The sequence below is a fragment of the Scomber scombrus genome, chromosome 16 (genome assembly GCF_963691925.1).
Source record: "Scomber scombrus chromosome 16, fScoSco1.1, whole genome shotgun sequence".
NCBI classification, from domain to species: Eukaryota; Metazoa; Chordata; class Actinopteri; order Scombriformes; family Scombridae; genus Scomber; species Scomber scombrus.
The window spans coordinates 11,969,022-11,996,768 of record NC_084985.1 but is presented as its reverse complement, the minus strand read 5'-3'; the positions used below and the strand labels follow the sequence as shown (position 1 = coordinate 11,996,768).

The window sequence follows — 27,747 nt, the reverse complement described above, 5'->3', positions numbered from 1 at the left end:
AGTATAACTAAAAACTCATAGCTCCATCAGTGATTGCAGGCTTTCCGGCCCAGATGCAGCAAAGCAGACCCAAACCATGATACTACCACCACCATGTTCACAGATGAAATTAGGTTCTTATGTTTGAATGCAGTGTTTGCCCATAACCAAACAAATTAGAAAAAAATTCCGGTCACTTTCTGCCTTATCTTTGTGGTCTTGGGCACACTATAGACAGCAGCAATGTTCTTTTTGGAGAGTAGTAGCTTTCCTTTTGCAACTCTGCCATGCACACCATTGATGTTGCCCGCTGCAAGAAAGGCCTTTAGTTTCCTAGATGTTAGCTTTGGGTCTCTTGTGGCCTCCTGGGGCCTGTTTCAGGAAGCAGGTTTAACTAACTCTGAGCTGTCAAACTCAGAGTTTTCGGTTTCAGAACAGGTGATAACAGTTAGTTCAATCAAATCTAAGTCAAGGTAACCCTGAGCGAAGCTCATTCATGAGGAGATACCAAGCCTTGGCAACAGGAGAAACAAAGGGCTCAGTCCTCCTACTTCTCCCAAGTGGAATTAGAAATATTAATGAATGCAGATAATGAGAATATATTTAAGAAAAAAAGCAATACAGTAGCAGCAGCAAAAGAACATGAGCTGGTGTGGCAGAAAATTACCAACCGAGTCAATGTGTGCAACACAAAGAATTTGTTCTGAACTGAGAGCATGTCCACGATGTGGCTTACAGACGATACAAGGGCTGAGATTATTGTTCAGATAAATGATCAATTGTACAGAAAAACGGAAACACTCAAACAGAAAATCATCAGAGAATGATAAAACATCCCAGCAGGTCTGATCGCCCTCTAACGGAGATAGACTCTTTAAGAAAAGGACACACCATGTCTCAATCAATCAATCTTTATTTGTATAGCGCCAAATCACAACAAAGTCATCTCAAGGCACTTTACACATAGAGCAGGTTCTAAACCGTACTCTTCAGGTTTTCATTTTAAAGAGACCCAACATTCCCACATGAGAAAGCACTTAGTGACAATGGCAAGAAAAAACTCCCTTTTAACAGGAAGAAACCTCAGGCAGAACCAGGCTCAAAGTGGGCGGCCATCTGCCTCAACCGGTTGGGGTAGAGAGTAGAGAGAGGAAGAATAGGAAAGAGAAGCACATTGAAAATCAACATTGAAGCTAGTAGGTCCGGGACTGGAATCTGTCGCTCTGCCTCCCATTCTACTCTTCTTAGAGATACTAGGAACCACAAGTAGGCCTGCATACTGGGAGCGCAGTGTTCTGGTATGTCTGACACCTCCTTCAGTCTGCAGGCTCCAACTAAAAAGGAAGACAAACTCAGGGTTAGTTGAAGAAAACCTGCCAGCGAGCAGGTTAGGTTCACGGAGTATGTTGCCAGGGTAACTGATTCAGAGTTAAGCTGAACTGGCTTTGTGAAACCAAAAAAACAGAGTTTCCTTACTCAGGGTTTTCACAAAACCTGCTTTCTGAAACAGGCCCCAGGACTATTTCAAACCTGCTTTTTGTGTGATCTTTATTGTTTAACCACTCCTGGGGAGGGTAACACTAGTTATTTCGAAATTGTTTTGTAACCCTTTCCAGCTTGCTGAGTATCAGCATCTTTTCTTCTAAGATTGTCAGAAATCTCCTTTGTTCGAACAACCACCACTTAGTACAACCTCATCAATAAACATAAAGTAGAATTATCACCTTTTTGACAATGTTAACAAAAACTGAAAATGTATAAACTTCAAAAAAGTAGAATTTATGGAAGACCTGTTGTACTGGATTGAATTAGACTGCACATGTGTACCTAATGAAGTGGCCGGTGATTGTATGTCTGTGCTGTCTCTGAGTTTCTTTGCATCATCAGCCTCTTTCTGTTTTTATCTACAATATACAATACTGAGCTAAACAGCCTTTCACTTTCCACACTACTGCATAGTGCTGAGAGGTATCTGCGCAACATCTGGGCCAGAGGGGGAAATCACACTTTGTTAACTCTCCTGTACTGCAGTGGTTTGTCTTAGTTGTGGTCTCTCCAAACTGAATGTCAGCACCTACTAATGCACTGCTCAGTGATGTTAATGCTTGCTCATCTGCTGTCTCATCCAACTTAAAACTTAAAACTTAATTAATATAGCACTTTAAACACAACATAGTTGACCTATAGCTGAACACACAAAAAATAAAAACATAATAAAAAAGAAATCAGAATGATGCATGAAATTACAACAACATCAATAATAAAAATACATGGTCATGAGTACACAGTGAGAACAGCACAAACCTATTGAGATTTCGGTTGAAAAAAGGGGGGAGGAAGAGAATTACACAGTTTGGGGGCAGCAATAGAGAACGCCCTGTCCCCATAACACTCAGTCCTGTATCTGTGGACAGAAGTCTCTGGTCAGATGACCTCTGACCAGAGACATTTTGTAATGTACGGGGGAGCAAAACCATTCGAGGTCTTGTAAACAATCATCAGTATTTTAAAATCAATTCTGTACCTAACAGGCAGCAAGTGTAGGGAGGCAAGACTGGGAGTAATGTGTTCCCTCTTTTTTTTTACTTGTAGGAACTCTTGCTGCTGCATTTTGAAGAAGTTGGAGACAGGATAAACAAGACTGAGTAATACCAAAGTTAGGCTGGGCTGGTATCAGTATTGGTGCATCCCTAATTCCTCATCACCCGCCACACACCAATACTTCTTCCACCCCCAGATCACATCAAAGCATTTCAAGGCCACAGACCCACTCTCCTCACTATATAAGCTGGTTGTTGGTGTACTCTCTATATCTTTCATCAACTTGCTGACGAGAAATTAGCTTCTTTAAAAAAAAATCCAGATCCAACCACACAACCATACAGCTATGATTTTGATTGGAGGCCTCACAGGATTTTGGATATTTGCACTGATGACTCTTCACAGTGCAAATTTGGGAGGTAATTTCATCTGAATTTAATTGTACTTGTTTTAAACACTCTTTAAGCTGCAATGCTGCAATGCTGCAATGCTGTGATGTTCTGTTTCCACAGAGACCAACCTTCTCAATGAGCCGGATGTCCCTTTCCCACCTGCCCTTCCAACAGCTGAGAATCTCGCTGCCATTTGCCACAACGGTAACGGCCGTCCCAGATACCCGGACAGCTTCTTCCCGGGCTCCAGATTCAGCCACTGGAAACGCCGTGGAAACGCCATCAACCAGATGGAGTCGTGGTACAGTTTGTGCTGCAGTGGACAGGTAGCGCAGCAGAGCAGCCAAATCCTCTGCTGTGCCCAACAAGCTGTGAGTCCTTTTTCTGTGTTTGTGTGAGGTTTGAGGATGAAAGAGAGTGCAGATAGTAGCAGCAGAAAAGTTTGTGAATAGAGAAATGTGAAGACAACAGCAGACAGACACAACTGTGACTGTCTGTGCATTATTTTACACATTCATTATTGTTGAGGATCTCTACAGATATAATATCTAAGGTCAGGGAGCTCTTTTATTATAGGCTTACTATATATTCCACAGTTTAATTAAATGTTACTAAAAACTAATAGGACAGATTTTTATACATTTTTTAGTCTGCTGCACTAAGCACAAACAGACAAATATCTAATATTTTCCAGATGATTCTTTTGTCATCTTTTGGCTTTTTATGTACAATAATATATAACATTTTAGAAAATAAATACAAAAGCTAAAAACTGAATGTAGAATATTCCACATGCACATGCTGTTTTGTAATTGACAAATAAAAACAAACAAACAAAATGAAAAATACATTTTGTAATTACTTTTATTTCTGAAACACAAACTATTGTCAAGAAAAATGTTTAACTAATATATAAACATAGGATTTAAAGGAAACATGAGCCAATTAGATAAAGTAAATAAGATGAATAGTAGTCGCAATGGATTTAAAAAAAACGTTGTAGTCATTTTCATGTGAATACTGATAATTATAGATTAACGTTATAAAAAAGACAATAAAATCCCTTTTACCTGGTGTTGCAGTATTTTAAGAATCTGCAACTGTTCTCAGAAAGCCAAATCACATCACTGAGAAAATAAAAGACAGAATTCTTCATCCGTACAGAGAGGGTCGACATAGTATGTGGTATAGGAACAGATTTCACTGAATGAGAAAAGTTAAATAGAAATGTGCCTTTTTCTGCCCCCATGGTAGGAGAGGATTCACAATAATTTTTTTTTCTGACAGTGGAAACAAGCTCTGTCCCAGTTCTGTGTGGAGGAATTTAGCACCATGACTCGCGCATACAAGTGCTGCAGGGAGAAAGGAGACGCACGGTGGACGTGCTTTGACAGTGAGCTGCCAAACCCCAACTATGACCCAACACCAGGCTACACTGCACCCCAACTGCCCCTAGAGCTGGGATTCACCTTCAATGCAGATGCTTGTTAAAGGTGAAACACAAACTCACTGCCACACTTAAAAGAATATACATAGAAAAAATAATAAAAGCAATGATATAATCAAGACTTTGTGGTTATAAGATAATGAGATTACCTAATTAAATAAAGGTTATCTACTGTGCATTTGGGGAAGAAAGCGTTCATGTGCTTAGGGCCCATTTGAACAACTAAATCAACCTGCATCATGTGTGAGATAATGCTGATTTCATAACACTTTGAATTGTTCTTGCAGGTGTTCAGAAGAGGACAGGGCATGCTGGTTTGGTTTATGCTGAGCCACAGCTTTTATCTAGACAGCTCCCTACTTCAACCCAGCTTTGTCAAAACAAAAGAAACACATTTTAAACTGCATGTCCAAATGTTCACTGTTGACTCAAACTAATACTGCACTGAGTGGATGTCGCACAGTTTCTGACATGTAGTATTCTTTGTTAGAGAAATAAAGGATAAAATAAAAAAGAACAAAATAAAACTGTCATGCGTTTTCTTTTTACTGAACAAGCCATGTTAAGCCAACTTAATTTTTGAGATATATAATCATTTTTAAGGATCAAAGATAAAAAGAAAAACAAAAGGTGTTGAGTTATTTTAAAACTTTTTTCCAGCATATAATAAAATATTCACACGTGTAATTATAAATCTTGCCACCAGGTGTCCCTGTTGGTCGCCACAGTTGGGTGTGGGACATCAGCAGATCAGTGATCAATAAGAAAAGTTTGTGTGCAGCTCAGCCTGAGTGATTAAATGTCGTAAAATTCACAATTAACACATCTCAAAAAATCTCAGCCCTGTTGGACTGAGTTGTGTTTGGATGTATTGTTCGTGTTACTGTAGGATTACAATGTTCATCAGACCACAACAACAACCAAAGAAGAACTAGCTGACACATTTCCTGTTTGGGTCTTTGACCTTCAACATAAAATCAGAACAGCCTGTGGAACCAGAGACAGTGTTTGTTTTGGTCACGCCTAAGGAGTGGGAACGCTGAGTCATATGTGTGATCATAATGAACGGAATGAATATAAAATGTGATATTTGAACTAACAGCCACGTGTTGTTAAATGTTCCTTTTCCCAGTCACGTTTTCAATTTTAGACGACGTTTTATAAACGTTTACTGACCGGAGAGAGTTGGAAATTAATTAATTAATTGACCCTTAACCCTAACCTTGACCATACCCCTCCTGAAGCCTAAACCTAACGAAGTGGGTGTCTCATTAAGATAATGATATGTTTGAGCAAATATTTAAAACTACAGTGGCCACTAAACTTGTGACAAACATGAAAGATCCCTCTAGAGTAGTTTGTCAGCATTGATGTATAAAGAGAACTGGGGGGCTCCATTTATTCCTATGAAAGTTGCTTCTGTGGCCCAATGCACCCACAGAGCATGTTTGGTAGAGACCTCCAACGGCTGAGACAGCTAACTTCTGGTTTAACCCTCCAGCTAACTAGAATGGGGATAAAGTGATTCGATCGTGCGGCTCTTCTAGACTTTTGACATGTGATTGGATTTAATGGATCAAATTCTGATAGTGAAATGAATGATTTCGTGGGGGTTGTGACATTCAGAAACATTTATCCACAGATTAACAGATGTCTCTTTCACAATGTGAGTCTACTGAATAAAGTCTTTCTGGGCCAAATAGCATCACGTGATGTTGAAATGATACATTTTGGCCACTAAATCAAATTAGCTTCAAGGCCCAAACTACTCCTAGGGGCTTGTTTGTTCATTCTGGGCAACTGTAGAAACATGATAGTGCAACATGGCAGCCTCCTTGGAAGTGGACCTGCTCCCTTTATAGATAAAAAGGGCTTATTATAAGATAACAAAATCACATTGATTCTTATTTGTAGGTGATTATATACTAAAGTATTAATGTCGAAGTACAGTGGAAATACATAAGTTAAGTACAAGGGTTAGTGAGTATGTTTTAAAACATACTCATGAATATTTCATCCACTTAATTCTACATGCTGCACCTTCAATTAAAAGGGTTAGGGTTAGGCTTAGGTAAAATTCTGGAATAGTTGTACTTAACTTAAGTATTTCCACTGTACTTCTACATTAATACATTTCAAAGGTAAAGATTGTACTTTTTAATGCACCGCATTTAATTGATACATGTAATTATTATATTGCATGAATTTGCAGTTTTATACACCTAAGCTTTTTTAATCAGTTTCTTTACAGAATTTGCCTTCAGATAAAACATTTAAACTCTTATTGGATACTTAAAATATATTTTATAGTTAAACCACATATATATTATATTCACAACAATTATTACTGCTGCCTGAGGAAATCAGCAGTTTCAGTGACTTTTAAATCTCTCCTTAAAAGTTACTTTTATTGTCCAGACTACTGATCCTCATACATTTTTATGGATTTTATTCATTCATTGCCCTTTTGCTGGTGACACTGTAATTTGTTTGATCAACTTATCTGATGGATTGAGTCTTACAGATTTGATATAATTTTTTTTAGATTTTCATTGTTGTATGACCTGATGGTTTTAATTTGCTGCTCTGTGTGAAGCACTTTGTAACATGAGTTTCAAAAAGTGCTCTGTAATTTTTATTATAATTATTGTAATTATTATTATTATTAGAAGTAGCAGTAGAAGTAGTAGTAGCAGTAGTAGTAGTAGTAGTAGTAGTAGTAGTAGTAGTAGTAGTAGTAGTAGTAGTGGTAGTAGTGGTAGTAGTAGTAGTAGTAGTAGTAGTAGTGGTAGTAGTAGTAAGTAATAGTAGTAGTAGTCATAGTAGTAGTAGTAGTAGTAGTAGTAGTAGTAGTAGTAGTAGTAGTGGTAGTGGTAGTAGTAGTAAGTAATAGTAGTAGTAGTCATAGTAGTAGTAGTAGTAGTAGTAGTAGTAGTAGTAGTAGTAGTAGTAGTAGTAGTAGTAGTGGTAGTAGTAGTAGTAGTAGTAGTAGTAGTAGTAGTAGTGGTAGTAGTAGTAGTAGTAGTAGTAGTAGTGGTAGTAGTAGTAAGTAATAGTAGTAGTAGTCATAGTAGTAGTAGTAGTAGTAGTAGTAGTAGTAGTAGTAGTAGTAGTAGTAGTAGTAGTAGTAGTAGTGGTAGTAGTAGTAGTAGTAGTAGTAGTAGTAGTAGTAGTGGTAGTAGTAGTAGTAGTAGTAGTAGTAGTGGTAGTAGTAGTAAGTAATAGTAGTAGTAGTCATAGTAGTAGTAGTAGTAGTAGTAGTAGTAGTAGTAGTAGTAGTAGTAGTAGTGGTGGTGGTAGTAGTAGTAAGTAATAGTAGTAGTAGTCATAGTAGTAGTAGTAGTAGTAGTAGTAGTAGTAGTAGTAGTAGTAGTAGTAGTAGTGGTAGTAGTAGTAGTAGTGGTGGTGGTAGTAGTAGTAAGTAATAGTAGTGGTAGTAGTAGTCATAGTAGTAGTAGTAGTAGTATTACAAATAATACATTGACTGTATATACATATATTGTAAATACATTGATTGTATATAAATGCTACTATAATGTGTATATACTACTACTATAATAATACATTGAGTCAAAGTATAAATACAATTATTGTTTGTTATATTATTTCATTTTATATTAAATATGGTCAATCACTTTATTGTGGAAGAACACAGACCGGATGTTCTATCGTTGCTGCGGTGACGGGCAGAACTTCCGCACTGCTTCCTTGTTTATGAGTTTTTATGGATAGCAGGGGGACTGTGAAAGTGAAAAGAGTTTATATATTTAATCCTCTGGAAACGCCGGCTACTTTTCAACACCATCTCCGAGTAAGTTGACTGATAGTTTGAGATATTTGAGCTATTTTATTAAGTGTATGTGTCTGAGTGGCTTAGCTAAAGTTGGAAAAGATGAATGTCGCCCAAAAAAATGTCGCTAAATGACACCCCGGGTAACAGCTAGCTAGCTCGGTAACCTGTCACAACATGCACTGTAATTACCATTCATTAACTTCACGAATTGTATTGTTCAGCCGCCATTAAAAACTACCATCAGCTGTATTAATGTCCAGTTAAGCTCCGTCTTCGGCAGAGACACAGTCAACGTGGCTGAAGTCAATATTTGTGGCATGAAGTCATCCTGAGTCCTTTTTTTATTTTTTTTATTTTTTGTCACACACACAGGTTTCCAGAAGTTTGAACTGCTGCTCACACAACAGAGAAAGCGGACCAGATAGTGTGTCAGGATCTGAGATTCACCTCTGAATCTGAGTTTAGGTTTTGGTCTGGATGGCCACAGCTGCAGAGGAGCCACCAGGGCTGCAGGGCCACACTGGAAGTAAGACCCTCATTCATTTAAACACATCCTTCATTGAAAGGGATACACATGAGTTGGTATAAGAGCTGCAATGATTAGTCGATTAGTCAATTAGCTGCCATTTATTAAATTAATTACTTAATTTTGATGATTGATTAATGATTCTAGCTTCTCAAATGTGAATATGTTGTGGTTTCTTTTGCCCCCTATGACAGTTCAGTTCAGTTCAATTCAGTTCAGAGCTTTATTGTCCCTCGAGGGGAAATTTGGTTTGCAGTAACAGTGACATAAAAAACATCATCTCAGCATACAGCACAAACAAACTTAATAAGAAACAGTAATGATCGGAATAAAAAGTAAAAGTACCAAAAGAGTCTTGCCACATGAGTAGTAAACTGAATATTTTGAGTTGTGGACTGTTGCTCAGGAGAAAAGATGACATTTGAGTACATCATCTTGGGCTGTTAGAACGAAAAACTAATTGATTAAATGATAAAATAGTTAACAGATTAACCAATAATGAAAGTGATCATTAGTTGAAGTTGTTATCAGTTAGTTCAGATGTCTTAATAGGTCAGCAGCTTATCAGAAGAAGTTATGTAAGTAGTTTATTGATGCAAATATCACAATATAAATATAAAATGACTTTGCATGATCAAATAAAATAATCAGGTCCAAATTATACAATACAATTATATCATGACATTAGAAAAAAAAACATGGTTACAATATTTTTAAGCAAGTATGCAACACAATTATCTCTTTCCTGTGCCTATAAAGAATACATTTAGATAAACTGAGAATTTTACTTTACTTGATTGACAGAAAATGAATTGGCTGCTCTTCTGATAATGGAATAATAATCTTAGTAGTTGTTTTAACCAAAATGCCAATAATGAACTGGTTTAAGGTTCTCAAATATGATGATTTAATACTTTTCTTTGCTGTACAAATTAATTAAGAAAATAATAAGTAGATGAGAATGATGTAAATAATCGGTAGTTGCAGCCTTACTTTGCCACACAAGCACAGGTGAAGGATAGGTGGATTACTACTCCCACTACTTCCTACTTAAATACACAACCTGTGTGACAAGCTGGTACATGTTCTCAAATGAGCTTTAATGTAAGGTTGTATGTAGACACTCACTCACCAGTTAATTAGGCGTACCTAGTTAAAACTAGCCCAGCCTACACACCAGCTCTGCAATAAATCCCACATTCATTCAAGTCTCACTGTAATCTCCAGTTATTGTTCAGACTGTCTTAAAGAGGCGTTGATTAAACTTAATTAACGTAATTTTGGAGGCTGTGGTCCATGGTGCTGTTGAACTTTAATGAGTTATACAGAGAGGTGCTCTAATATTAAGTCTTTACTCATTGATTTGAATGAAGTTAGATATGCAATTGATTACTTGCCAACTATTGTCTTGAGTCATTTTTTTAATCATACTTTAAGAAGAAAATGTCTAAATTATTTGGTTCCACATTTGATGAAGTCATGTTGGGCTGGATGACTGACATTTTTCACAATTTTCTGACAACTAGTTGATTAATTGAGAAAATAATCAACAGATTAATCAATAATGTAAATAATGGTTAATTGCAGGCCTAAAAGGGGTATAGCTAATAAAATGGCAACTTGTGCTTCTATAAATCTTCACCTGGCAAATATCCTTAAGTTTAGGTTTATTAATATATTGTTTAATAAAAAGTAGAAATAATAAAAAAATCCCTATGTCTTTCAAATTTTACGTGTTTCTCAGGGTTATTTTCTCTAATTTAACAAACCTCTCCAACTACAGAGGAACAACTACTTCCAGAGGCAATATCATATTCCCTATGATGAGTTCACTGAATCTCGTGTGTAAAATTGGTCTCGTTAAAAGGCTCTCCACAAGACAGACTAGAATTCAAAGTAGTCAGCTGACTAATAAGTGTAAAATCAATTTATTTCACTTATAATAATAATAATAATAAACAGAATACAGCTCTAGTTTTTGTGTATTTTTGGTGCAGTACAGTCATTTAGTTTCACTTTGTTCTGATGTTAACTTTGACTTCTGTTAACTTTTTATGCTAGTGCTCAGGACATTCATTGGCCTTACTTGAATTCTGTCAGTAATAGCATACTTATCTAATTCCTCCTATTGCTCACAAAGACCTGCAGAGTCAGCTCTGGAGGAGACTGTCTTTTCTCAGAGGTAATGAATGAGCTGCATATGCATGCTTTTTTCAGAGCTCAGCTTCACTCCCCATCTTTAACTTTAGGGAATGATGAAAGCTGTGTCAGTGTGTTGTGTTTGATATGAATGCATCCAGTGTGAGAACTGCATTTTGTTTGAGAAATCAGTTCCTTTTTAACCCCAATTGTCTGTTTCTTGTGTAACTTGTAAAACTTTCTTGTTGTAAATTTCCTTTTTCTTCTCTCTCCAGATTCAACTGGGACTCGGAAAAATGTCTCTCCGGAGGTGAGAAATAACAGCTCTGAGGATGTGCGTAATCTGGTGTCAGTGTCAGTTGGGAAACACGTACTGAGTTTGTCTTGACAGTTTGGAATTCACCACTATTTTGCTGACACATCCTCTATTCCTTCCTCTTTGTAACACAAGTGTTTTTACTTATTGCTGCAGTTATTTTTCTCTTGAAATTCTCTCTTCTACCCATCTCTCTACTGACAGAGTCCAACCGCTAGCACCTCTCAGACCAATAAAAAAACAATTGGCCATCGTGGGATTGACCCCACTGGGGAGACCACGTACAAGAAGGTGGGGAATTTGACACACACACATTTACACTCATTCTCTTAGTGCTGCAAGTGAGTCATTGAGTTACAGATTTCCACTTTTCTATTTGAACGTGTTATTTTAGTCAATAAAATACTCATCACAGTTTTCCAGAGTCCGAGAAGACAGCTTCATATGGCTTCATTTGTCCAACCAATAATCCAAAACCAAAAGATAATCAAATTACAATGATATAAAACACTCAGTTTTTTTGCTTTAAAATTACTTAAACTGTAATTGGTTTATTGAAATAGCTGCCAATCAATTTACTGTCAATTGACTAATCTGTTAATACACGTGTATGAGAATATTGTAAAGTGAAGTATGCAAATGGAAATACGATTTTTTTTCTTCTGCATTTTCAACCTGCATTTGTCATTTGATTCACGTCACTTTTCTGCATCTTCCAGACAACCTCATCAGCGCTCAAAGGTGCTATCCAGTTAGGCATCACTCACACGGTGGGCAGCTTAAGTCAGAAACCTGAGAGAGACGTGCTGCTGCAGGACTTTGAAGTTGTGGAAAGCATCTTCTTCCCCAGGTGGGTCTTTTGAAATAATGAATAATGAATATATAAGATTTAGCTTTAAAGCTGACCGATGATAGGTTAGGATGTTTTGTCTGCACTACACTAATACTCCTCCACTAAATCTCCTCTGTATGTTGTGTAATCCTCCGACTCCTCTTTGTCTTACTGGCAGTGAGGGCAGCAACCTGACCCCAGCACACCATTATGGAGACTTCAGGTTCAAGACATACGCCCCAATCGCCTTTCGCTACTTCAGAGAGATGTTTGGCATCCGGCCTGATGACTACATGGTATTGTTGTTGTCACTGCATCTGCTATACACATAAAATATGAAAAACAAGCTCACAGAAAACCAAATCTCTTAAGGGAAAGAGCAGTGAATTGTGTGAATAAATTAGTGATTGAGGAACTGAAAAGAATGAAACCAAGGAAGTGTGTTATAATGGAGTGTTGACACACTAGAGGTGGAGCTGCAGATGTGAACAAATGTCTAATGACCTTGCTTTGGTCTTGTTTCAGTATTCTCTGTGTAATGAATCCCTGATCGAGCTGTCAAGCTCTGGAGCCAGTGGGTCTCTCTTCTACGTCACCAGCGATGATGAATACATCATTAAGACTGTGCAGCACAAAGAGGCAGAATTTCTGCAGAAACTACTTCCAGGATACTTCATGGTGAGGTTTGATGAGAGGCTATAGGTACAAGATGAGGATCCCACACAAAGAAGCTATTGATAAACCTCTCATCAGTTTCCCCCTGTCGATATATATCTGTAAAATTCAATACTTTAGATAACACTGGTCCCTGAGAGTACATCATTTCTTGCTGTTTTTTCTAAATTACACACTAAAATAGAGTCTCGATGATCTTTTGGTCCATGTTTAGTACATCATATAAGACACTATTGATGCATGTTACTACAGTGTATTTGCATTTTTAAGATTAGAATAATTGGTGCAGTAGTCTTTACATTATCTGTTAGAATAAAGGTGACATATTTGTTACTGACGGCATCATTTGTGTGGGACAACATTTTTCCTTTTGTCTGAGAATATCTACTTGTTTATTTAATTTGTTTACCATTCAGTTAATTTTAGTATTACATGTCACTTCCTGGTCAGTTGTACTTCTTTTGGTTTAGTTTCATATTTTTTCCCCTCCATTCCTTTTTCTCTCCTCCAGAACCTGAATCAGAACAAGCGGACCTTATTACCAAAGTTTTATGGACTCTACTGTGTCCAGGCAGCGGGTAAAAACATCCGTATTGTAGTCATGAACAATCTGCTCCCGAGCACCGTACGGATGCATTTAAAGTTTGATCTAAAGGGCTCCACCTATAAGCGTCGGGCCTCAGCTAAAGAGAGAGATAAGGCAGTGCCAACGTTCAAGGACTTAGATTTCATGCAGGACATGCCTGAAGGGCTCTTACTGGAGGGGGACAAGTACACTGGTGTTTGCAAGACCATCCATAGAGATTGCCTGGTGAGAACTGTATAAACACTCAAAGTCTATTTGTTTAAATTCTGCCAAATGTTTCTTACCTCACTTCATTTGTTTTATCTGATTTCCTCCTTCAGCTCTTGCAGAGTTTCAAGATCATGGACTACAGCCTCCTGGTAGGAATCCACAACCTAGACCAGGCTTTTCAAGAGCGAGAAGCGGTGGCAGGGGCTATGGACCAGAGGAGGCCACAAGGTCAGAAGTCATTATACAGCACTGCTATAGAGGCCATCCAGGCAGAGGCAGGGAGCATGGGACCACTGGAAACAGGAGACCAGTGAGTAGCTGTCACCATGATGAAAAAGCAGCTGAAAGTTTGTAATGAGAATAATAGCAAAGCAATAAATTACATTTCTTGTTGTTTTTCTTTACAGAACGGGAGGAATTCCAGCACGAAACTCAAAAGACGAGAGGCTGCTGGTGTACATTGGCATTATTGACATCCTACAGTCTTATAGGTAAACCGTGCACATTTTTTAAAGTTCATTAAGGCATTGGCCAAGGAATTTGGATGGAAAAGCTCTGCTCTTTGAGAGACCTTTCAAAGAATGTGAACAGCAACAAGGACTGTTTTGGGAGAACTAATCCTCCTCTTAACACACACACATGACCGTTAAATCTTTGTTAAATCAATAATACCAAAAACGGGTCAAAGTGGGGAACAGAGATTTGTCTGCAAATGGTGTTGGCATGAAGGTATCAGTAGAGTAATAGTGAGAAGTGTCCGGTTATAATAACCACACTGTTCACCAGCATGAATATGATTGGATGTTACGAACAGCTGATAAGTGCTAGCCAGTGATTGTAAAATATGAGCAAAGCAGTGTGAATGTGACTTCAGTGCTCTTTAAGCTCAATTTGTTCCATAATTTTAAAGTGGATGTCAGTCAGTGTTTCTGTTGTGAATGTGCCACATGACACCAAATGTATTTGATCATGTAACTTTTATCAGTAATCAGTTCTCTGTGTTTTAACTTTCAGATTCGTGAAGAAGCTTGAACACTCATGGAAAGCCCTTGTTTATGATGGGGTAAGGTTCTTCTACAAACTTTAGTTATTGTGTTTTAAATTTTAAACAACAGATGTTTATTTGTTATTCTTTTTCCTTTTCAGGATAGTGTGTCAGTACACAGACCGAGCTTCTACGCAGAACGATTTCAGAAGTTCATGTGCAATACAGTCTTCAGAAAGATAACATGTACGGATATACTTTAATAAACACTGTGTGTGTTTGCATGGTCACAAATACATGTCAACCACACTTTATGGCCTCTTAATTAACACATTCTTCTCTTGTATCTAGTAAGGTCTTCTCCATCTAAGAAGCGCCGCACACTTTCCCATGGCCCATTGAAAAAGTCCGGTGGTACTGGACCTTCTCTGTTAGCAGCAACCAGCAGCAACAACCAGCATCCTGCACTACAACATCAAGTCAGCTCCGACACCAAAGAAGACAGTGAGGCAGACAATTGTAAGAACTGGAAATATGAGAATGGGGAATTTTCACGTACTGGAAATAGTTTATGTTTACTGATAGCCACAGAGATTAAGTCGTCCAGCGTGTGCCAACATGTTAAGTATTTCTGTCATAACAAAGCACTCATAGTTTTGTCCTTTTTCACTCAGTTAAGCAGTCAGGTCGTCCTGACCTCCTCCCAGCGCCCTTACCACAGAGCAACACCGCTGAACCTGCCGTTTCCTCCTCCTCGGGAAACTCTGAACATGTTCCCACAAGTCAGCCTCTGCCCCACTCTCTGGATTTGAATAACACACACAGCAAAGACCAGGAGCCCAGCGCCACCAAGAGGTAACAGGGAAAACTACACATGAAGATTAGTATTTTCATGAGTTCTTAAATGTGACCATGGTTGCATAACTTATTATTGAATACCTGATATTCAGGCTGAAGTACCTGTGTTAATATACACCACAGTGTTCTGAATATGTTCCAGTAAGAATTTTACAACAGCACTGCTACATTATCTTATCAAATAATATGCTGGGAGCATCCAAACAGACACACTGCCTGATATTTTATTTAGTACTTGGATCTTTGTGCAGATATAAAAGCACGCTCATTTGCCACTTTATTGATTACACTTAATTAAAAGTAATACCTAATTGGTTGAACAAAATATTAGAAACCTCTCAGTATAAAACAATACAATATCATAGCCTCCAAAATCACCATAGAGTTGAGTAGACACCTCTCTGAAACAGTTTCAACCAAAACTGAACATTATAAACTTCATGATGGTGAGATTTATTGCAGGAATGTTGTGTTAGACTGCATTCAATTTAGTTTATTGTACGTATTAAACTGGCAACTGGTAAGATAAGATAATCCTATATTAGTCCCATGATTGCAAATTTTACAGCATTACATCAGCAAAATGGATAGCAAAACTAGAAAGAGCATAAATAAAAAATAAATAAAAAAGAGCAATAAATAATAAGTTAACAAACAATATTAACAATAGGAGACATGGGAAATACAATTATATATTAAGCTATACAATTATTTTGTTAATAATGGGTATTTAGTGACACTGGCATTTCAAATTATAAACACTATTTAAATAGATAAAACTCCATCATAAGTGCAGTTTTTAAAAAAAGAAGATTTTTATATCCCTGTTATGTAATTTGTCTGTTTTTAAACCCATGCAAATCCAAGCAAATTTAGTTTTTTTAATGAGTTTTGATGCATTTTGAGCTCATTCACAAAAAGGCAAATTTATATGGTAGAAAAAGTAGAAGCTTCTTAAGTTTAACTGAGACTGAATTCAAAAATGTCCCTTAACAAGACCCTCAGGAAAGTTAGCATGTGTTGAGCCGCTTAGTAGAAAATGTCAGAAAGCATGAAAGCTTTGTTTGAAAGACAGATAGTATCTCTTCACTTAGTTTTAAAAAATGTACATTCAGTTGATATGTTTCTTCACACAGACTCAAATATGTTTCCTTGTTCAATTCCCTGACACTGCTGCTTTGTTTCCTGCAGAGCTGTGTTAGGGACTCTTGAAGAAAGCATCGGTGGTGAGGATGTAATCTCACTCAGTGACATAGTTCCTCAAGCAAGCAAATGTTCTGTAAGTGGACTCCTCGGCTTGTCTGTACACTTTTTTTTTCCTTACGCAGAGGGATTTGCTAACCAGGTCATTTCTTTGCTTTACAGGTGTAGCTGTGGGGAAGTGAACTGGAATCAAATGAACAAAATAAAGAAGATAATGTGAGGCTCACGGATGAAATGTTACACCTCTCCCTTGGTGTGATACGAGGTACAAAAATTGAAACTGTGTATCAGCTACACCAAGTTGGATTGTAAATGTTTTTTCTTTTTGTTTTGATTGTTATTTCTGCACTTTGATTTCCAAATCTCAACATGGTAAATGGGTGGTTGTGCTCTGACGCTAGTAGTAGATGGGTACAATGATGCAGTGGTTATTGAACACTATATTCATCTCAGATGTATGATTTTATGCACAACCAAAGATTCTTCTTGACAGTGATCAACCAAGCCAGCATTCAGTGTAACAGAGTGTATTTTTTTTAAATCATATGCATTGGATTAGGAACACATTTTTAAATAATTTTTTTTTTTTTTTTTTTTAAGAATTGACTTTAATCCTACATAGTAAGCTTTTTTTTTCTTTTTTCTTTTTGGCGTACTCTGAATACAAATAATGCTGGAAAAAGAGGTGTTGTAATGGATCTGTATAATTTCAGAGACTGTGAATCCAAAATGTCACATATCCAGGTCAAAAGATAGCTTTTTTAAGGGAGGTTGTATTTTTTCTTTTTTTATATTTGTACACTCTACAATCTGTAACCATGTTCAGGTTTAGTGTGTAGATTGGACCACGACCGACAGTGTCAACTGATTACTTTTGATCTGGGGTCTGTCTCACAAAGCAAGATTAAACAATTAACTTTGGAGTGAGCCCTGTTTTTGGTGTCACAGAGATTCAAACTGAGTTATGTTGCCATGGCAACTGATGCAACACCTGGTATTCCACGAAGATCCGTTGTACCTTGCCTCCGATTGGCTAGTACTTGTTTCCTTCGTTGGTAAGTTTAGGCATGAGGAGTGAGATGGCTAGGGTAAAAATATCATAGTCAGAGCCAATCAGAGGCAGAGTAGGGGCGTGTCGTCGCAGTAGAATAGAATAGAATAGAATAAAACTTTATTGTCCACGATGGTGGAAAATTGTCTTTGGCTCACCAATAACAGACATACAGTATACATAAATTACACCATAGTATCCATAAATAATGCAACCTAAACAGGAGCATTTGGAAAATGTTGTACAAAATAACCACAGCATCACTGATCAGTTGTGAGGGAAAACTGAGTCACCATTTCTACAGGATCCCAATGAACAAAAACCCCACAAGTGAAAAGTACTAAAGAGAGCAGAGTAACAAACTGGTAAAATCGCTTTATTTTTCATGATAATTTGTATTTCTATTAGAAATAGCAACGAATTTAATGTTTGCAGCTTGACAAGTGTCTCATTGTGGTTATAAAACAGCACTTCTAACAAACATAATAATAATAAAATAAATTTACTGCTGCATAGTTATGCTGTTGGTTCAATGCAGCCCTGTTTATGTACGCACATTGTCTCACTGTGGCTGTGGAGAACACAAGGTGACTTTGTAAATAAGAATTATTTCTTTATTATTCATTTTTTCACCCAACGATATGACACTGTCTTATTCGAGGAGTGTCATCGTTGTAGACTGTGTCATTGATGCAGAGTGTCTGAAACCAGCTCTCAATGTGCAATGTTATACAATTGCAGCTCTGTTCCACTCACAGTCTCAGATCTATAGTACTGGTTCAGTACTACTAGCAGGTTCAGTCCATTCCAGGCTGCCTTAATGGAAAAAGTAATAGCAGCAGCAGTTTAGACCCCCAGATGGAAACATGCTGATTTTCACCATGCACATGCGATAAAAGTCACAGTTCCTGTAAGTTTAACACAGATGCCATTTAATGTCAATGAGTGTTAGAACAGTTTTAAAAAATATATATAATGTTCGTATGTGAATGTGTGTCTGTTTGGCAATTTATATTTTACGTTTTAACAACACAAAATGAGTTTTGCCAACTCGAGCATATAGTGTAGGATAGAGTAGAGACTTTCTGTTCTCTGCCCTCCTGGTTGCTACAGAGAGGGGAGGAGAGTAAACTAATAAAAACTAGAGTGGAAAGAATGTGAATGAGCAATCTAGGTTTACCAATTTTTAACTTGGCTGCTGAATAATTAGTGGTAGATGGTACTGCATTTGCTTAAAGCATTTTCTAAATTTTTCAGTACTCTGCTGCTAAAAGTAAAAAGTGATGTATTTATTCAAAATAACATGGATAATGCAAAGTTTAGTAATCCATTACTTTTTTTATTTTCGGCTACTTATGTCAATCAGATATTAAAGCCTCTATATATTCTCACTCTATAATATTGCCTTTTAGTATTTGACAATTATGTATTCATGTTCCTGCTTTTTATCTCCTTGTGATGCATTCTCATTACTGGTTACATTAATCATAACGCTAACATGCCCTACAGTGATGAGCATTTTCATCTCATCTCATATTAAATTAGCCACTGTTGATTCATTGACAATGTTCATGTGATAACTCAAAGAGCTTTGTGGGACAGGCCCCAATTATGGTAGAGTAGTTGTGTTTTTTTCACTAGCAAACATGGTGATGGCTGCCTGGTGGGTAACATTACAAAAAAGACAATACAATTCACCTACTTTTTGTAAACTTAAACTTACACATGGTTCACTGCCACTTGAGTTGGTTTTAGCTCTTAAATTTTTTGTACAGTGTTTAAATATGATACCATGGATTCAACACATTTACTTGCCCAGTGTTTCTGAATTATTTGACATTTTAAATAGAAAAAAATGTATTGCAATGATTGTTTTATGTCTGATAGCATAAATGAAATCAGTCATTTGAAAGATGTGTCACCTATGCATTATGACTCTTTGTGTACAACATTTGTAGGCCTGAATGAAAGTGCAATACTTTAAATGAATTGATCATTTTCAAACTAAGATGTGATGAACAAGCACACACATTTAGGCATTTAAGACATCCTGTTAGTGGTATGTTGAGGGTGGGAGGTTGGTTAGTGTGTCAAACTGTCAGGCAGTGCTCTGTCTCTACTGGAAGTGAAACTGTGCCTTATTATAAAAACTCTGAATCAGTTACACATGCAGCCTATGAACCAAATTGTTAATAGTTTACTCTGCGTGTATTTATTATAGTATTTATTACTGTATGTCTTGCTCTGGTTTCCAAAATGTTTGTTAAACTTCACGGTGGCATTGAAAACAGACCCTCAACAGACAACTGTATGTAAAGGCACGCTACTTTGTTGATTTTGGATATGATCATAACAACTGTTAAATAATCTTGTATTCTTTTTTTCCTTTTTACCGTGTTAATAATTGTCTTCTTGTCTTTAAATTATACACACATGTGCACACATGTATAGAAGAATCACAGTGATGCCTTTTCACAGGATATGAATTTACAGTTTGTGTCTTTTGCTCTTTTGGGGCTGTAATGTTTTCATACAGATGGATAAAGTTATTAAAAAAAATAAAGACATGTTGTTTTTGTTTGATTATATTTCGTAATACAGATGTTGAACTTTTATGTCTGTAATAGGGTTTAATGATATGAGTCTATACCAATTAGTCACAAGTCAAACACTTAGGAGGTAGCTTATCCTTTAATATCTTTAATACCTCATAGTGTGTTATACCTTTATGAATAATGTTGCAAATTAAACGATAAGGTGTTGGAAATAGTGGATTTTTATGTTGAAGGAAGTTGATTTGTCAGTCATTTAAATTAAAGGATTTGGCAAAAAGAGACACCTGGATATTTCAACTATCAACTGTTTCTAAGTTGATTTTTAGAAATGTACTATATAACAATATTTTTTTTTAATTGCAGCCTGCATAAAAATATGTTACTTCTATTCTACTATGTGTTATGCTTAGTTGTCTCCATGGCAACTGAGCAAACACTGTCTGCTGATAGACTGAGTTGTTGATGAAAGCGTCAGGAAAAACAGCTAGCAAATGGACATTGAGTTAACATTTCTGAGCTATGACAAACGAGCAGAGGCCATGCACTTTATAAGACAGTGACATGCACTTGAAAGCTCAGAAAGAAGCTAGCAAGTGATGTTGTGGAAGAAGAAGTACTCAGATCCTTTATTTAACTGAAAGAACACAAGTGATACAGCAATGTAAAAATACTCCATTTTAAATAAAACTCTTGCATAAAAAATCCTACTCAAGTAAAAGTACAAAAGTATTAGCAGTAAAATGTACTCAAAGTATTACAGTAAAATTGGTTTGGTCCCTCTGACTGATATTATATATTATTATATAGATTATTAATACTGAAGCATCAGTGTGTAAACTGCATGTTACCGTTGTAGCTGCTGGAGGTGGAGCTAGTTTTAACTACTTTACAGTTAGCTAGTTTAGTCCAGTGGTTCCCAACCTAGGGGTCAGGCCCCTCCAAAGGTTCACCAGACAAATCTGAGGAGTCTTGAGATGATTAATGGGAGAGGAAAGAAAAAAAAAAAAAAAAAGTTCAGATACACAAATCTGTTTTTGGACTTTTTCCGTATTGATTTTTTATTTTTTTTTTGGGGGGGGGGGGGGCGACTACACTACTACTCATGTGAGCACAAATACACACTACTTTGTGTAAGATGTAAAATGTTGGAAACCACTGTTTTTATCTTTAACAATGTGTTGTATTTTATAAGCTTTTTATATTATCCATTGTGTCCAATCTTCATCTGAAAAGTAACTAAAGCTGTCAAATAAATGTAGTGGAGTAGAAAGTATAAAGTAGCATCAAATGGAAATACTCAAGTAAAATAAAAGTACCTCAAAATTGAGTTTAAGTACAGTACCTGAGTAAATATACTATATAATATAGAGTTTCTTCTTTTGTTTTTATTCTATTCATCAACAAATTACAGGCAGTGAATTGTAGGTCACGACACCTGACCAATCAGGATCCGTGTTGTTCGCTCTTTGTCCAATCAGCTGCGAGCTTGTAAGATTACAACAGAGAGCAACAAGAAGTTTCTAAAATGGGGCTTGAAAGTACTATGGTCTGGTAAGAAGACTACGAATTATCTTTTTAATGTAGCTGCTGCTTTGTAAACGGGCTCATATGAAGACTCGGCAGATAATCACGCAGTTTGGTGGTTAAAAACTGTATTTGGGGCAAACGGGGCAAAACAAATGACAGTCAATGGTTAGCCGGCTAATGTTGCATCGACCGGCTGAGTCATTGTCGCTAAAGTTAGCTTAGATTTGCTATTTAAATAAAGTATATATGTAATTGTAGCATGTACGACCACTGTAGTGAAGGTTGATATATATAATTTGGCGTTTTTTATATCGAAATTAACAACTGACAACCTCGGCCACTTTGTTTGGAGTAGCGACAGACTCGTCAACATTTGCTAATGTTAGCCGTCCATGCTAACTTTGTTTCATAATAAAACGCCACATAGGTAATTAGTTATCTATGTTACCTTTTCCACAGGGGAGCTAAAGGTTAAAGTGTTAATAAATTGTTAATATGAACTGTCTGGTGTTAAAATATATAATAAGGTCTTGGTTGTCTTGTAAATGGGATGTCAGCTGCTAATGTTAGCCGGTTAGCAAGTGAAGCATCAGAAAACACGTTAAAATAATGTTTTCCTCACAGTGTGGACAACAGTGAATACATGAGAAATGGAGACTTTCTACCCACGAGGCTACAGGCTCAACAAGATGCTGTCAATATCGTCTGCCACTCCAAAACACGGAGCAATCCAGAAAACAATGTGGGCCTCATCACTATGGCAAAGTACGCTTTTCTTTACCGTAAAGGATGGCTTCACTATTTTTCCAAGTCTGTCTTAAGACAACAGTCAGGGGTCCAAGTTAACATTAAAGTAGGTTTATCTCCTCATAATCATTGCTACTGTTTATATTGGCCACTGGAGGATTTCTTCAAAATGTACTTTCAATGTAAATCCACAAGACTACTTCTGTGCAAAGATATATTAAAAAGCTTATTTGAAGCTAATATGAAGCTTCAGTCATCAAATCAAAGCAGATATCTTTCAGCATTAGCATTTTTAGTGCCAACATTCCTCTCTTTATTAGTATACTTCCACTGCAGCTCAACAGGGAATCACAAAGAGGGAGTTTGATGCTAAAAAAAAGACTGTAAATGTGGCAGATATCCACTTGATATGACTAACGTAAAAGATACACTTTTAAAATACATTTTTGGATAAAATGAATATGTGGACACACTGTGGAATTTGTCCCCCATGACCTACATTGAAAGTGCACTGAAGGGGATCTTTTAATAGCCATGAACAGGAGAGATGATTACAGGAAGGAAAACACACTTTGAAAAATTGTGAATCTGTCCTGTAATTGTGATACTAATACTTAATCACTATAATACTTATCTTGACATTGTTCTTTCATAGCACACTTACTTTCTTTTACTGTTATTTGTTGATATATGACACTGGATTATTTGCTGTTTCTTGAATATCGTCTTTATGTTTTCATTAGTAACTGTGAGGTCCTGACCACACTGACACCAGATACTGGCCGCATCCTGTCCAAACTCCACGCTGTCCAGCCCAAGGGAAAGATCTGCTTCTGCACGGGCATCAGAGTGGCTCATGTGTGTAACTTTTGATGTTTCTGATTTTTACTCCATCATTCCAAACTAGTAGTTTACCTGGTAATTATGATATGGATTAACAGTAGGTTTCTGGTGTCTGCAGCAGCACTGATCTATTGCCCATATATTTGTATCCCGTGTAGCTAGCCCTGAAGCACAGACAAGGAAAAAACCACAAGATGAGGATCATTGCCTTTGTTGGGAGTCCTGTGGAGGATAATGAGAAAGAAGTGAGTTAGAAGTCTCCTACCATATTTTGTGCCGCTCCCTCAGGAGGGAAATGTGTTTTCCCAGCAGATTATAATCTCTGTGTCTCTTTCTTCTTCCTCCTGCAGCTTGTTAAAATGGCAAAGCGCTTGAAAAAAGAGAAGGTGAATGTCGATATTATCAACTTTGGAGAAGAGGTAAGGAATTCTTTGAAGGTTGATACTTCATTTTATTACAGTACACCAGAGTATATATGTTGTTTTCCTTTAAACTAATCTGTATTTTATTGTTATCTCCATAGTTGAAATGTCCATCCATTAAAACAATTTAATTTTTAATTGCTCTTGCCCCCTGTCTCCAAATGTTTATTCAGGAGTTGAACACAGAGAAGCTGACTGCCTTTATAAACACTCTAAATGGAAAGGAGGGGACAGGCTCCCACCTGGTTACAGTCCCCCCAGGGCCCAGTCTGGCTGATGCTCTGCTCTCCTCTCCCATCCTGGCTGGTGAGGGAGGCTCCATGGGTCTTGGTGCCAGCGACTTTGAGTTTGGTGTGGATCCCAGTGCTGACCCGGAGCTTGCCCTGGTAAGCAAAATACTAGGACCTAGCAGTGAAGACGTATTAACGTTAGGGAGGTATTCAGTGAGCCTTTCAAGTAAACACACCCATTTGTTATTATAGCTCCAAAAAAAAGACATGGTACATATTGTAATCTGATCACTGTTCAAATAAACACTTATACCTTAGCTTCCAGGTACCAGTCTTAGAAACCCACAGACCCTTATGTGGCAAGCAACATCTGCACAATAGGGGAATTAAACATGCCCCCAATTAAGGTATTTGGGCTTTTATAAACTAATATCTCTTTGCAACAAAGGTCTTTCACCAATTTGCAATTTGTTGTCACACAAACAAAGTTAGATGTTCGGCCTAGCGTGCAATGAATGTGAAAGAAAGTTTTGTCACGCAGCTGCACTCTGTTTTCCTCTTATCTTTAGCCTTGTAACTACAACATCCTCCCTGCACTCTGCAGAGACACAGCCTGTCATCCTCTCACCCCCCCCCCACCACACACACACACATACACACTCCACACTCCAACCACAACCACCACCTGTAATGTGGGATGGCGCAATACATTTTGGCATCACCTAATCATTTTAAACCAACCTTTTTGCTACATGAGAGTTCAAGGATTACCTCTTTCATTGTTGCATATTGTACTCCCCATACTCCCACATTTGGGTGCAATGAGCCATTTCTCTATCTGAATCAAAATAATAATAAAGTTATGACCCTTGATGCCATTTGCCTTATTGTCTGACTGTGCTGTGCTGTACTGTGTGTGTCTCCATTAGGCTTTACGTGTATCAATGGAGGAACAGCGACAGAGGCAAGAGGAAGAGGCCCGCAGAGCTGCTGCAGCTTCTGCAGCCGAGGCAGGCGTGCCCACACCCAGCGCAGATGGTAAGAGGATACTTTAATGGTTGATTTCACTCTTGAAGCAGTGCTTATGATATTAAGCATTAGAATTTGATGGAAGACACACTTGTTCGTCCATTACTTAGTTTTAATTTTGTTGTTGCTTTTTCTCACAGAATCGGAGGAGGCTTTATTAAAGATGTCGGTATCTCAGCCTGAGACTGGTGCAGCAGTGCTTCCCGACTTCAGCAGCATGACAGAGGAGGAGCAGATAGCGTACGCCATGCAGATGTCTCTCGCTGGAGGAGGTGAGTTACACTTCATCATCACACACATTACTGCTCTTTCTATCGTTCATAGTTACTCTTACGTTTTCCGGTGTGTGGGTTAAGATGATAAGTGATCATTTCTCTTGTGTTTTGTGAACAGAGTACGGTGAAATGGACACAGGAGCTCCGATGGACACTGCAGAATCAACCAAGGTGAGTCGTCATTTGGTATTTTTAATTAAAGCAGTTATTTTTTGCGTTTTTTTAAACACAGGGTGTGAAGTCATCATGCTATACAAATAGGCTTACAAAGGGAGATGAGTTATTTTGGGTATCCAGAGAGTCCTAGAAGATAAAGTACTGTTCATTTCCTGCATCTGACAATGTTAAGTGACTTGGAGCACTTCAAAGGCGTGAAACTCCTGGTTGAATCATCAGTACATAAAATGAGTAGCTGCATTTAAAAATATTTGTTTCTTTGACTTAAAAAAAGTCAGTGACAATACTGTGTACATATAGACTTAAATCTTAACATTTAGTTTTGTGTGCCGTTAAGGAGTGTGGTAGCCAAAGATTACAATTTTAAAGAATCCTTACATTAAGTAGATGAAATTAGTTTAGGTTCAAGGGTATCTTTATTATCCCAGAGAGGCAATTCAGTTTACAGCCAGCAGTCAAACATCAAACATAAGCAACAACAACGAATAAATAAATTCAACAATAAAATAATACAGGATTGGATTTCATGAATAATTTAAAAGGCTGATAGCAGCAGGAATTAATGATTTCTTGAACCTATTTGTTCTGCATCGGGGCAGAATGTATCTGCCCCCTTATGGTAGCAACATAAATTCTTTCCTCAGTGGATGGCTCGGGTCAACCAAGAAAGATTTGCCTTTTCTCAAACACCTGACCTGATACAGGTGTCGGAGGTCGTTCAGTGCAGTTCTTGCTATTTTGCTGGAAACCTTTTTTTTTGTTTAAAAGAAAGTGACCGGTGCCAGCAGATAAAAACTTACATTGACATAGTCGTGAACTTTTTTACTTCATCTACTATGATGCAATTTTTTCCCCCAACTGCAGCAACAAGGCATGTTTACATATTTCTACAGCTCTGATTCAGACCTTTTTAAATGCTTCTTCTCCATATCAACAGCTGCTGAGGCTCATAGAGCTCTGTGGCAAACTTCAGTGTTTCTATGTTGTGCAATTTGAATGTATCATTTAGAAAACTATAAATACAAGATGAATTTATATAGAATGGGCTGTGGGCTCACACACACACTGAAAGTTTCTGATCTGGCTGGTTGGTGTTAAATTGTCTTGACCAGTATGACGTAACAATATAGATTTTTACCACAGTTTTAATCATGAGAGAGTTTATCTGCTTGTGTGAAGAGAGGGTGTGTCGACTCTGAAATATTTTCTCTCTTCCAAGTCTTATCTTTTAATCTTCTTGGTAATAAAAATTCTTCATATTATCATAGCATTGAATACTGCTGCTCAGCATTGAATATCCTGCTCGGCAGTACCTTCAGGGTAGTTTTATTAAAATTCACATGAGGCACAGTGAGAACTTGAAAGTTTCTTGTAAACACACAGAAGTTATGTTTACAGACGGTGTTACTCACCAAAAAGCTCTGTGTGCATCTTTGAGATAATTTGCTTCCACGTGAAATGTTAAAATATTTAAAAGCCTGCGTTTACTACATATATTGCTGCATTTCCTGACAGAGCATCTGTATTTAGGTGCTTGTCCATCTATCCATTTGCATTGTTTTCCTCATCAATGTACTAATCTGTTGTTTCTCCTATTGTTATGACCAGGAGGAAGATGACTATGACGTAATGCAAGACCCAGAGTTCCTCCAGAGCGTGTTGGAGAACCTTCCCGGTGTCGACCCGAACAATGAGGCCATCCGCAACGCCATGGGCTCCCTGGCCTCCCAGACAGGAAACAAGCCAGACGGCAAAAAGGATGAAGAGAAGAAGAAATGAGACGAATGAGAAACTTCAGACACTGACTAGAGGAAAAAACAACAACAAATGCAGACTAATGCAGGATTACTTTAATATACGAAAAAGATGGCTGATGCATCATCTGTCTGACGACCCAGCATGAGACAGCACTCTTGTAATAATATACCAACTTTTTCTGTCAGACACTCAAAAGCACCAATAAAAAAAATTTAAAAAAATAAATAAAAAAACCTGAATATGACTATTGAGTGTCAAATCTGACTGCCCCCCCCCCCTAATATCTCAAATTGATTTATTATCTTTGAAATGTAATATGGGTCTATTCTCAGATTACCTTACCTTTCTCTACTTGGTATAATTACTCATTTACCTACCAGAAGGGGCAAGAATTTGTGATGACAGGTACCCTTAACAGTTATCCACACTCCTGTCATGTTTTTGTTTTTTTTTGCAATAAAAGCTATCTTTAAACATGATGCCTCCTGCTTGTTTTTTTGTTGCCCCTCAGAGCCTCAGTATTTTACACACACACACACACATACACAAACAAAGGTGTGATCATGTCCGGCTGCTAAAGAGTCATCATGCAATTATGTTTTAAAAATAGTCTTGTAAACAGAGGGTCATAAATATTAAATGTCATTCCCA

At 37.4% G+C, this 27,747-nt stretch overlaps 3 protein-coding genes across 3 annotated transcripts; all 3 read left to right on the top strand.

Annotated features, from left to right (window-relative positions):
* The first annotated feature begins 2,850 nt into the window (after nucleotides 1–2,850).
* On the top strand, nucleotides 2,851–4,812 carry LOC133996993 (extracellular matrix protein 1-like). The gene is made up of 4 exons (XM_062436524.1): nucleotides 2,851–2,939; nucleotides 3,033–3,283; nucleotides 4,200–4,405; nucleotides 4,647–4,812. The coding sequence occupies exons 1-3, from the start codon at nucleotides 2,867–2,869 to the stop codon at nucleotides 4,401–4,403; spliced, it is 528 nt and encodes a 175-aa protein (XP_062292508.1). The 5' UTR covers nucleotides 2,851–2,866; the 3' UTR covers nucleotides 4,404–4,405; nucleotides 4,647–4,812.
* A 3,282-nt stretch (nucleotides 4,813–8,094) lies between these two features.
* LOC133996150 (phosphatidylinositol 4-phosphate 5-kinase type-1 alpha-like) lies at nucleotides 8,095–20,093 on the top strand. Its single transcript, XM_062435713.1, has 16 exons — nucleotides 8,095–8,170; nucleotides 8,525–8,678; nucleotides 11,093–11,127; nucleotides 11,338–11,424; nucleotides 11,853–11,983; nucleotides 12,144–12,261; nucleotides 12,491–12,643; nucleotides 13,152–13,451; nucleotides 13,547–13,746; nucleotides 13,844–13,927; nucleotides 14,451–14,499; nucleotides 14,583–14,667; nucleotides 14,773–14,940; nucleotides 15,096–15,276; nucleotides 16,471–16,558; nucleotides 16,645–20,093. The coding sequence occupies exons 2-16, from the start codon at nucleotides 8,630–8,632 to the stop codon at nucleotides 16,648–16,650; spliced, it is 1,734 nt and encodes a 577-aa protein (XP_062291697.1). The 5' UTR covers nucleotides 8,095–8,170; nucleotides 8,525–8,629; the 3' UTR covers nucleotides 16,651–20,093.
* Nucleotides 20,094–21,604: 1,511 nt separating this feature from the next.
* LOC133996151 (26S proteasome non-ATPase regulatory subunit 4) lies at nucleotides 21,605–27,566 on the top strand. Its single transcript, XM_062435714.1, has 10 exons — nucleotides 21,605–21,639; nucleotides 22,240–22,380; nucleotides 23,106–23,220; nucleotides 23,364–23,450; nucleotides 23,556–23,624; nucleotides 23,801–24,013; nucleotides 24,787–24,895; nucleotides 25,027–25,158; nucleotides 25,280–25,332; nucleotides 26,947–27,566. Exons 1-10 carry the CDS (start codon nucleotides 21,614–21,616, stop codon nucleotides 27,115–27,117), a joined length of 1,116 nt encoding a protein of 371 aa, XP_062291698.1. The 5' UTR covers nucleotides 21,605–21,613; the 3' UTR covers nucleotides 27,118–27,566.
* Nucleotides 27,567–27,747: the final 181 nt, after the last annotated feature.

What these genes read in the sequence shown, in the direction of transcription:
- LOC133996151 (XM_062435714.1), top strand. Translation starts at nt 21,614, where the DNA reads ATGGGGCTTGAAAGTACTATGGTCTG. An exon ending in TTATCAACTTTGGAGAAGAG is followed by an intron (nt 23,625 to 23,800) that starts GTAAGGAATTCT and finishes ATGTTTATTCAG; the next exon opens with GAGTTGAACACAGAGAAGCT. An exon ending in ACACTGCAGAATCAACCAAG is followed by an intron (nt 25,333 to 26,946) that starts GTGAGTCGTCAT and finishes TGTTATGACCAG; the next exon opens with GAGGAAGATGACTATGACGT.
- LOC133996150 (XM_062435713.1), top strand. Translation starts at nt 8,630, where the DNA reads ATGGCCACAGCTGCAGAGGAGCCACCAGGGCTGCAGGGCCACACTGGA. An exon ending in AAGCCCTTGTTTATGATGGG is followed by an intron (nt 14,500 to 14,582) that starts GTAAGGTTCTTC and finishes TTTCCTTTTCAG; the next exon opens with GATAGTGTGTCAGTACACAG. An exon ending in GAGCCCAGCGCCACCAAGAG is followed by an intron (nt 15,277 to 16,470) that starts GTAACAGGGAAA and finishes TGTTTCCTGCAG; the next exon opens with AGCTGTGTTAGGGACTCTTG.
- LOC133996993 (XM_062436524.1), top strand. Translation starts at nt 2,867, where the DNA reads ATGATTTTGATTGGAGGCCTCACAGGATTTTGGATATTTGCACTGATG. An exon ending in TCACAGTGCAAATTTGGGAG is followed by an intron (nt 2,940 to 3,032) that starts GTAATTTCATCT and finishes CTGTTTCCACAG; the next exon opens with AGACCAACCTTCTCAATGAG. An exon ending in TCTGCTGTGCCCAACAAGCT is followed by an intron (nt 3,284 to 4,199) that starts GTGAGTCCTTTT and finishes TTTTTCTGACAG; the next exon opens with TGGAAACAAGCTCTGTCCCA.